This window comes from Stegodyphus dumicola, chromosome 6 (assembly GCF_044657685.1).
Source record: "Stegodyphus dumicola isolate Sdum_Otavi_A_Nest chromosome 6, ASM4465768v1".
Taxonomy (NCBI): domain Eukaryota; kingdom Metazoa; phylum Arthropoda; class Arachnida; order Araneae; family Eresidae; genus Stegodyphus; species Stegodyphus dumicola.
Window position 1 is genome coordinate 59,652,187 of NC_140773.1, and position 12,003 is coordinate 59,664,189.

Sequence of the window (12,003 nt, forward strand, 5' to 3'; positions counted from 1 at the left end):
AATTAATTTACAGGAAAAATTCAAATTTAACGGTTTTAGCAAACTGTATGCTTCGAATCGGAACAATTTCTCAGATATGCTTTGTAATGTGTTGTGAATTGGTTGGGATTTGAAAGCCACATTATTACCAAACATATTATTACAATCAAATACTTCTTTAGAACATCATTGCATTAACAATATGCAGGAATAGGTAAACAAATATATATCAATGTTCTTTCGAAGTATTTACTAGCCTTTAAATGTAAAACTCCATCTTCTTTCAAAGAATAAAATGATTAAATTGGTAGAATTTAAACAAAATCATCAAAAATTAACAATTTGGAATGATGTCAGAGCTTGAATTCTGATTGCTGGAAAGAATTTTAGGAGTGAGGTGGATTGAGCATAACAAAACAAATTTTATCTCAGTCCTTACGAGTATTATTGTTCATTATACTTTGTAATTAATATTAAAGCTATAATATTAACGATAATCTTATAAATATATTTATTATCTGTAATTAAGATAAACTTATTGTAAGATAGATTTACCATATTAAAGATTTTGAAAACGTTTCGCGTCCAAGAATTACACTAGAAATTTTCCAAAAATTTTAGATCTGAGGATTACACTAAAATTTCCTCTAAAATTTTAAATCCGAAGACTTGACTCCAATGACAGAAAGAAATAATTTAAATGACTAGCACATAAAGAAGTAAGCGTTTAATGCTTACATAATGCTTTTGCATTTGATAGTATGTGTACTTAAAAACTGTTCAAACTCTGGTAATTTCATTAAGCTTTGAAATCAAATTTCATTAGATCAAGTTTTCTATTGTCATGAACAGTATTTTGATACACTGTATCGTAGGAAGAAAGGATGAAAAGTTTTGAGCCTCGCAGTAAAAGGCGTATTAAGTTACAGCTCTCGTTGTGATTTCTTTACATATTCACTATTTGTATAAATGCATTCTATAACACAATTTGTTTAGAGTCATCTTATTTAACGATTTGTCCTGTGTCTCAGGGCACTGAATGACCGCCTCAATGGCTTCAGTGTCTGTGTTGAGTTGATGTCTTCAAAGTGAATTCTTTATAGCAAGAAACAGATGGTAATTTGATGGGGCCAGTTCGGGAGAATTAGGTAAATGAAGAAGTGAGTGAAAAGGTGAATGCAAAAGTGCATATTCGTGATGCAGGATTGATTCCTCTCGTAGTTTTAATGAAAATATACCAGTTTTATAAAAGTGAAATCTAGCATTCTGCAAAAATTTAATTGAGATTTTCTACGTACTACAAGTATCTATCTTCATTTTACTATAAATATTTTGTCTTAAAATAAATTTTTTAATTTAGAAAAAGCAATTCAGCTAGTATTAAAATTATTTAAATGTGAAAATGTAAATTAAAATTATTTAAATGTGTTCTTTAGCAACACACTCCAGATCCTTGTTACTGCTATTCCCGATTTTGAGTAAAAAAAAATTCTCTTGTGTTTGCTGAAGTAGTAGCATTCATAAACTCCTGTGTTAAACTATTTTCTGGTTGTCTTCAATATCACTCTTTCCTTTGTGTGCAACAAAAAATTTTCCAGTACATATAATGCAATAAGCACACTCATTGTTACTGTCATTACGCAATTTGAAAAATTTGTAATCCTGTTGCATGTTAACATTAAACACACATTTTCTTTTGCCCGTTGCTAAACGATGAGATAAAAAATGAGCAGAGATAAAGTAATCAAATAAGTATAGACGAGTTACTTCACCCACGAAAACACCGTAAACACATTCTCTTTGTTGCGTTGCCAAATGACTAAGTAAAAAGTTGTGGCGAGATCGGTAGCCACGCCTCTGTCAAAATCGACATCATCGCTTGGTCCAAGGTCGGCTGAGGAAGCATGGCCGCAAAAGCGTGTTTTAAAACGCAGTGTCGAACATATAGGTCTAAAATTAAAATATATATGTATATATATATATAGTATATATCTTCGCTAGTTATAAAATTCCCAAATCTTGGAAATTTTTGCAATTCCGGATATTACCCACGACAGCACTAAAAAACCAGGACTGTCCCGGACGTATGGTAAGCCTAATTTGAATCCATTTCCTGTGCATTAGCGGCCGGTGATTTTACGAATACGATATGATATGAAATCCAAATATACTACGTTGTTTTTGCTTCTGAATTAAAGATGACTTAATTAATCACTAATTAAAGTTAATTTTATGAAATGAAAACACAAAACTTTAACGGATTATTCATTATTCATAGCGTTAAAAATTAAAGAACTTTAAGATAAAACTTTTGTGAATAAATAAGTGCAGAAATAATTGATTAAATTTATTCATTATTTATGGAATTCCTTGGATTATATAAGATTTAACTGATTCAAATTTATATTGCCTATTCCTTATAAACAAGAGTTTTTACAGTTTCTTTAAACAGTTGGTTTATGCCTAAGCTGAAGTATGTACCGTTTCGAATGGAGCAGTACCATTTCCCTGACACATCCCGGCCGCCTCAGTGTTTTGATAAAAAAACTTTGTTCTTTTTTAATAAAAGCCATAAGTATACTTTTATTAGACAGTCGCAAATTACTGCTCATAAGCTAGAATCATGGATCAATAGTTAGAATCCCCAATAGCTAGGGAATTAAATGGTTCGTCTTGCTTGATTAGTATCGATAGATGCAGTATTCAGAGAATTTTAAAGATTATGAAGCGGCTGAATGCATGAAATAAAGATAGCATTTTTGTCTGTTAGAAAGATATAGAATTTTAGTAAAATGTACGAAATTAATGTTGAAATACTTCTGAAATATTGAAAACATATTTTCTGTTATGAATAGTGTATGTCCAATTGAGAAATTTTGGTTAAGTAATGAGATGAAAAAGGCTGTGCTAAACTGAGGCATAAAACTGTGACATGGAATAGAAAAAGTTTTATGATCAAAGTGGAGAAAGAACCAATAGGCTGAGTCAAATAAATTTCACCAAAGAAATATTCTTGACATAAGTGAGGAGAAGCATGATTCACTTCTAATATGTACGCCTAAATTTTCTTATGGGTTTTGTTACAGAAGAATAATTGTCAGTTCAAAATATTTACACTGTAACTTATTTTCTATCTTTTTCCTTTGTCTTGTTTAGCTCTTGCACCATTTGTGCGATTCCCTTTTTAATTCACAAAGATATGGTCACTGTAGTTATACCCAGTACTTTACCTAGTTGGACGCAAGCTTAACAAAAACTTAGCTTTTTGTCTAAATTTCTTCATCAGGTTTTATAAATTATGATTTCCTCTAAGTTATTTACCTAATTGCTAATCGTTTATGTAAACTAACTGGATCACTCACTGCTTATATGCACAAAGTTAATTATGCAATGTACTTAAGTATATTTTCCAAAAAAAGATCCATTCAAGAAAGTAATAATCTTAAATGTCAAGAATAAGATGTAGGTGAATTGCAGTCCGGCTGACTGAATTTTTGGGCCTATGGTTAAGATCAAGGACACAGGAAGGGGACTGATCCTGAAAGTTTACTTTTTCTTATTTTACGACTTTATCAAATATAGCCTTTTATACATATACATCAGTTTATTGGGCTTCAGTTAGCTAAAATCGCCATTAAAATTATTAGTATCGATATCTTGACAGATGGCGCTCTGCAATGAAATTGCATAATCCGTTGCTATGCAAAGCATTACCAAAGCACTATTTGACTTGCATTGCATTTTTATCGATATCCATAGCGTCTGTTTTCCCTGCTACTGGTTTGCGTGAAGACTTTACAATGAAAACCAATATTTCGTTTCAGGTACTGATGAAAGCCCCGATAAATTAATTGGGCACGACATTGAAATGTAGTTTGAATATTGAAGGCTGGATTGTAGTGAAAATTTTGTTATTTAACAATAGAAGTCAAATATGTCAGAATTGACATTATTTATTGAATAATTTAGGAGCTTATCTTTCACTACGATGATACTAAAGACAGAATGGATAAAATAATTGAAATTTCGTAGTTTTATTTCTCGCTGAAATGAAGGAATCGTCTTTATTTTGTAATGATTTTATGAATAGCCTAAATGCGTATCAATTTTAGTGAACTTTATTGTGTGATTAGCTATCCTTTCTATATTTAAAACAAGATACATATTTATATAGTGCTCATTTTTAGAATAATTTTTAACTTCTTCCTACATTTTTTTATAATTTGTGCAATCAAACTATATTATTAAATGTTTGGAAAATCTGGTTACAAAATTTATTTCTACAATTGTTGAACTTAAATATAAATTTTCACACAACTTGGGGAAGAAGGCTTCTGTAAAATTCAATTTAACTTTTCTATATAGTGAAATTTCATTTAATAAAATATTCTCTATGCTTCTTATAACTAAATCAAAACATTCTTCATATAACTTCAAAACTTTTATTATTATTAAAAAAATTGAGGAGCTATTCGAATAGGCCAATTTAGGTCTTTTACTGATTTGAATTACAAAAAAATTTAGAGACAGCTATCTATAAAACAAAATATTTTTGCATTAAAAATAGTTTCGTCTTTTATCGTATCTTTCAGAATCTTGCCGCACCAGTTGGCCAAATGGTTATGAAGGCTGAATAATGCAAGTTCGACCTAAATCCAATTCTAGGCGAAAGAGATGGCTACATGGGCGGTTTCGTAGTTTTTCTCTTATCTAACATGAATACGAATCAACACTTATGGAAATAAACCCAGAAACCTCAAACTCCTACATAGAGGCATCTTTTCCCTTTGGCAGATAACACTCATGTGCTTTGCGATACTCAAATAAATCAAACCAAATTCAATCACAAGCTGAAAATCATATATTTTTAATCTCACAAATTAATATATTCAATATTTCCCCCCATTTATAGGACACAATATGTTCTTTTTTTTATTATACAACGTACTGCGCTGAAATAACCAATACAGAAGTGTAAGTACTTGAATCCACTGTAATCTTCGCATGAAAAATGTTATCATGTAAAAAATTCAACTCATTCAAAGCAACCAGATATTTTTCAGATTTTTATAGCTTTACTTGCCAGCGGTTGCCAAGCATGAAGTTGTTACTGTTGTGGTGATCCACGGTTTGAAAATGGTTTCTGAATCAGAAGAGATTCGTGCACTAACCTAGTGCTTCGCATTAGAGAGTAAAGAACATCGATGATATAAAAATATACTTTTATTTACACAGCGAAAACGCGCAGCAACATTATTTACGAAAGCTCATTCTCCTAATAACATACTTCTTTTTTCACACCACTTGCGCATGCGCAATGACAATTACCAAAGGAGCTTGGCAGATACTGCCATCTGTTGGATAAACTATTCGCTACATATTCCTCCCACCTGAATTTACTGGGAGGTAAATTCACACATCTGTTAAGTATAATATATGCATAATATATGCATAATACTACAGTATACAATATTGAAGTATAAAATTATGCCTACGAAGATGTTCTAATTAAATTGAAATACAAATTTACCTGGAGATGCAGCATTCCATAATTTTCTAGACATATTAACAGATAATACTAAACCTAGAAAAATAAAAATAAATCAAATTATTACAAAGTATTCAAACAAGTACAAAACATTTCACAGATGTATCACTGGTTTCACAGTTCTACCACTGGTGGTAGTCATAGGAATATTTTCAGTCATATCCTTTTGGACTGGGTTATCCAGCTCAAGTCTGTACAGTCTTTGCACTGGTCTCAGAAACTCAGAAGTCTCTGTTTTTATGAGAGCAAGTCTTATTTGTCCATCACGACCAGGTAGCAGCTTTATGACACGCGTCAGGTTCCAAAAAGCACGTTTTTTGTTGTTATCTTCAAGTAGAACAATTTCACCCACCTGGAGAGGTTTAGCTATAGAGTTTTTAATGGACTGCTGACGTAACTGTCCTAGATATTCCACACGGAACCTTGCTCTAAGTTGTTCTCTCACCTTTTGTAGATACTTAGCTCGTTTACTCAGTTTTTCCTTATCCACTGTATCGATATCAGGTACTCCTGATTTGGAAATCTCCCGCAGGAACATTTCTGGAGTTAATGGGGATGAATCTTCAACGTCTTCCGACACGTAGGTAAGTGGCCTAGTATTGATTACTCTCTCACAGTCGCATAGTAAGCAACTCCTCTTAATCCAGGGCAGCACGACCTAGAACTTTTCTCAGAATCTGTTTCACCATTTGAACTAAACGTTCCCACCAACCGCCCCACCAAGGTGCGGAAGGAGGAATAAATTTCCACTGAATTCTTTGCTCAGCGGCCTTTGATCGCAGACTCTCCCAATCAATTGTATGCAGAAGGCTCTCCGCTCCTTTAAAATTACTGCCATTGTCTGAGTATATTATAGATGGTCTTCCGCGACGAGAAATGAAACGTCTCAATGACTGGAAAAAAGCTTCAGTTGTCAAGGATGTTACTGACTCCAGATGAATGGCCCTATAGACCGCACATGTGTAAAGAACAATATAAGCTTTTCGACCATCTTTAAGGTAGAGGGGTCCTGCCAGATCGACACCCACTATCTCAAAAACATTTGCATCACGTACAAACATTCCTGGAGTTACATCACAACTTTTGGATTTAAATCTTTGACATTTAATAATTTTCTAATGCAGTTTCGTACTGTCTTACGAGTTTTGAGGATCCAATACTTTTCCCGCAAATGAGACATCACCATAGAAGTACCAGCATGCAGCAGCTCATTATGTGCATTCATTATTAGTAATTTTACTACTACATGATCAGATGGCAAAATGACAGGAAACTTAAAGTCATCAGTATCGTCTCGATAAGAAATATTGGTTTTAGCTCTGATCAAACCATCACGATCAACTATAGGTCTGAGGTCTTTAATTTTATCATCGTTCAGTTCACACTCTTAAATGATTCTCTTTGAACCAATAACATAAGAGTTATCTCAGCTCTTTCAATTTCCGAAACTAACAAAATTTTGGAGGTTTCGTTTGTAATTCTTCGTAATTTAAAGTAAAACCTAAGAATCCAACCTAACATGCGTACAATTTTCTTTATGGATGAAAAGTACCTGTAATACCAATTGTCAGGTTTAGGATCTTTGTTAAGAGTTGTCAATACTGATTTACGCCTTTCTGAATTTATGATCTCTTCGTCCGGCAAATCGGTGCCTTTTGACCATGACGATTCTGGTTCTAACAGCCATGATGGGCCCTCCCACCATTTCGACAGCAAAAACTGTTTAACTGAACAGCCTCTAGAAGGGAGATCGGCGGCATTCAGCTCCGAAGGGATGTAATGCCAATCTTCTATTTTTGTAAGTGTTCTGATTTCTTGGACACGATTCCAAACGAAAGTTCCCCACCGTACGTCTCGCTGGATCCAGCACAAAGCGGTTGTTGAGTCAGTCCAGAAGAATGTTCTTAAATTTGGCATGTTCAAATCTGAAACGACCATACGTCCCAAGCGTGCTCCGATTAAGCAGGATAATAATTCCAAACGAGGAATGGATATACTCTTTAAAGGCTTAACTCTAGTGCGTGCTTGCACAAAATTTAAATAAACCTTATTTTCGGTCTTCACTCTTAAGAAAATACAGGTAGCATAGGCATGCTTGCTGGCATCGCTGAAAACATGAAGACTTACATCTTCGTTAACCGATCTGTCAATATTAAGCCATCTAGGAATTTTGACATCAGACAGCAGTTTCATTTCCTTTACCCATTGTATGGACTTCTTTTCTAAATGTTCTGGCAATTTTTGATCCCAATTTAATCGTAATTTCCAACACTCTTGCAATATCACCTTTGGGAACAGGGTAACGGGAGAAAGGAAGCCTACTGGGTCAAATAACTTATGCGCGCAAGAAAGGAGTGTTCGTTTACTCGCGACAATCTCCTCTTTCTTTAGTGACTCAATTTTACAGGAAAGAGTATCATCCTTCAAATCCCAGTTTAACCCTAAAACGCAAACGAATGTATCTAATTTAGAGTTGGGAATTATTTCGGTTTCACAATTCGACTGCCATCCTCTATGATTAAACTTTCCCAGTGACAATAACATTCTCGATTCTAGTACAAATCTATTCAATTCTTCAACATTCTTAAAACTAGTCAGGCAATTATCAACATAGAAGGACTCCTTCAAAACATTGGCTGTAACTGCAAACTGATCTGGGGCACGATTTAAATGATAGTTCAACGTAGCGGCTAACAAAAATGGACTACAGTTAAGCCCAAAAACCACGCGACAATGTCTGTAAATTTTAGTATTCTCTTCTTTTGCACCTTTCCAAAAGAAACGCAAATAATCTCTATCCTTCTCTCTTATACCAATCTGCAAGAAGGCTTTCTCAATGTCTGAAATTACTGCAACAGGATATTTCCGAAAACGATTCGACAATGTTGGAATTATTTCTATTAGGTTGGGACCTTTCTCAAGACAATCATTTAAGGAAAGTTCTCCTTTGGCGTGTGCCGAAGCATCAAAAACTGGCCTTACTCGCGTAGTTTCACTAGTTCTTTAAAAACCGGCCTATGAGGCAAATAGTGCTCTCTATCTACTTCGCCTTCATTTACCTCTTCAATAATTCGTTCCTTCAACCACGTATCAAATACTTCCTGATAAACTTTAATTTGATTCGAATCTAATAATTTCCTTCGCGTATTAGTCAGGCGTTTTTCTGCCAACGTTTTATTATTAGACAAGCGAGAGGGGTCCAATACCCAAGGTAATGCAGTTTCATATCTCCCGTCTGAATCCAAATTCAAATTTTCCTCAAAATATTGCATGGTCTCCTCATGAATTTCAGCTTTCTTTTTAGACTCAACTGGGTCATTTATACCAATAACGTCTAACTTCCACAAGTTTTCTGCTGATCTTTCGTTTAGCAATAAAGAAACACATGCAAGAGAATCATTTATACCCGAAGATTCCTTCGCTGGCATTTTACCCATTAAAATCCATCCCAAACTTGTTTCCATCGCGACCGGACCACTTTGTAAACATTTAATATTTCCGGTGAATAATTTTCCAGCAATATCAGAACCTATCAACAATTTAATGTCACTTTCGTTTTCGAGAGCATTACCCTCTACATCTGACACTTGAATATTTAATTTACGAAGTTTTTTCAACCAAGGACCTTTAGGTATTTTCTTAACATCAGAACAGATAACAGATTCACTTAAACAATTCACACTACATACATATTTATTATCAAGGCTACTCAAATTAACTATATATTTAGAATGCAATTTTTCTTTTGTTTCTACACCTCCGAATAATTTATGAACTAATTTCACTTCACCAACACTGTTACATTTCAAAGAATCTGTAATATCTTTCGTTAAATAACTTCTCTCGCAACCCGTATCTATAATCCCTCTGACTATCCTTTCCCTGTTGCCATTTTTTACCCTTACGATTAATGTTTGTAGTAACACATCGGAGCTCGCGGATCTGCTAGCCAAAACATTGACCTCATTTTTCGCCACAGGCTCTACTTGTTTAGTCTCTTTCAATTGAGAAGGAACTTGTTGACACATTACTGCCAAATGCCTTTTCTGGCAAATTAAACACTTAACCTTGGACTTACAGTTACGAGAAATATGGTTTTTCTTCAAGCATAATAGACATAAACCCTTCTTAAATATTAAATCTTTTTTATCCTGATATGTAAGCGTACTAGCTTTAAAACATTTTTCTGTCAAATGTGGCTTATCACAAAATAAACACGATTCCTCAACTTTCTTAATAGGAGCATTTTCTTTAAATTTGTCTCCTGTATACAAATCATTACAAGTAGGAATATTAGACTCATCATTAATGTAACTTTTAGATTTTCTACTTTTATCAAAAGAAAAACGCGCTAATTTAATTCTCTCTTCAGATATCACTTCATTTTTCAAAAACAGAAGAATAGATTCAAGATCGCTCGTACCTTGTTGTGACGAGCTCTCCCGTTCCCTCTCCCACACGCGTAAGATGTCAGGGGGCAGGCAAGATTCAACTAACGGAAAAATAACACTAGCGTATTTATCTTCAGTCACACCGAGAGATTCCAGAGCACGCAATTTTGTTTCTAAACTGTCGTACAACGATGATAGCGCAAAGTCCTTTTTGGTTGCATTATTATTTATCAACACAAGATTCAATAAATCCCGAACGTACACTTGTATAAGAATATCTTCACGTCCAAAACGGTTCTTTAAATGTTCGATGACTTTCGGATAATTTTCTTTAGTTGTCGGGAAACTCTGCACTATTTCCCGTGCTTTCGATTTGGCAGCAGTAACCTGGATCAGATATACGAATTTCAAATGATCATCTAGCACTGGATCTTCGTGTATCTTACTAAAGGTATTCCAGAAATTCAATCATTGTCGTGGATCACCTGTAAATTCAATCAAATTTATTTTCGGAAGCTTCAAATTCGTTGCCGTTGTTCTTGAATCAACAGTTCTGGTTTCATTTACCGATGCATGAGTCAGCAAATTTTTCTCTAGTTTCACAGTGATTTGCTTCACTTTCATCCTGGCTGCTATTAATTTCTCCTTGTAAGTCTCACATGACTAGACTTCTTTCGATTTTGATAGGAGATCCAATATTTCTTCATCCAACTGTTGTAGTCGAATTCCTTTATCTTCCAGAATTTCCAGGGACGATAATAGAACATCACTGTTCAATTCTGACTCCTTCAAATGTCCATGTAGGCTATTATATGCTTTCGTGAAGGCTGCACGCAGTGGTATTCTTCTTACTTTCAAGGCTTCCATTTCTGCTGTTAAACCATCAAAAGTGTCCTTTACCTAACTAATGCGTCCTGTTAGACGGACGCCACTTTTTGTTGTGGTGATCCACGGTTTGAAAATGGTTTCTGAATCAGAAGAGATTCGTGCACTAACCTAGTGCTTCGCATTAGAGAGTAAAGAACATCTATGATATAAAAATATACTTTTATTTACACAGCGAAAACGCGCAGCAACATTATTTACGAAAGCTCATTCTCCTAATAACATACTTCTTTTTTCACTCCACTTGCACATGCGCAATGACAATTACCAAAGGAGCTTGGCAGATACTGCCATCTGTTGGATAAACTATTCGCTACAGTTACTATTCGCTAAACATTTTAGCATTGATTGCAAACAAAAGGGGAATACGCATAGTATGCGGAGGAATGTTTAGAGATGTTGGATGTGTAATTGTATGAACTAAGAAAGTTCATTTTAGCAGTTTGAATATTTAGAGGGTGTATTTTATTCATGAAAAAATTATTTTGCTTTCTTTTATGTTAATCTTAAAACGAAAATGTTATTCGGTGCTTAAAAATGTCATATTTTGCAGCCGATGATGGGCGTCCAATTTTAAAAACTAGTCCTCCATCAAATTACATCAATGCAGTCTTTGCCTATGTAAGTACACTAATTTTTGGTTTCGTAATTTGTTTGTTTTGCACTAAAATTCAAACTTGATTTCCAGAAAATTGTTAATTTTATTTGATCATTATATTCACTTAAAGGCTTTATTTAGTTTACAAACGTTTAGGAATAGTTTCATATAAAATCGAAAAGTTGAATAAAATTAAATTCTTACTTTTTAGCCTTCGGTATACAATTCTTGCAAATTTATAAAATACTTGGTACGATCAAGCAACTGCTCGATTCCTTCACAGACCAGAGGTAATTGGTGGCCTAAACGTATTCAAAAGAATTCATCTTTAGTAATACTCTTCAAGACTTTCGTTACGGTTTTCTGAGTTTCTTCGGAGATGTTAAAGTAATGGCTTTTGAGTAAAACTTTATTTTAGAAAAGTGGCGGTAGTGAATTTACTGGCCCAAAATTTTAAAGGCTGGCTGGCTATCTGCGCCGAATGCATGTCAGACGCTTTCACGCACAAATGAGAGACATACAGACAAAAGAGACAAACAGACAAGATTAAAAGCATGGTGAATAACGGAAGTATTTTCTTAAAGCTGCTTGAGAGGATAGAA

General features: G+C 34.2%; 1 protein-coding gene across 1 annotated transcript in view; it reads left to right on the plus strand.

Annotated features, from left to right (window-relative positions):
* Nucleotides 1-12,003, plus strand: part of LOC118182736 (receptor-type tyrosine-protein phosphatase mu-like) — a 108,817-nt gene that overhangs the window by 64,458 nt on the left and 32,356 nt on the right. Inside the window, exon 12 of the mRNA XM_035352123.2 lies at nt 11,357-11,424. Within this exon, the coding sequence (XP_035208014.1) occupies nt 11,357-11,424 (68 nt within the window). The remainder of the gene's footprint in view (nt 1-11,356; nt 11,425-12,003) is intronic.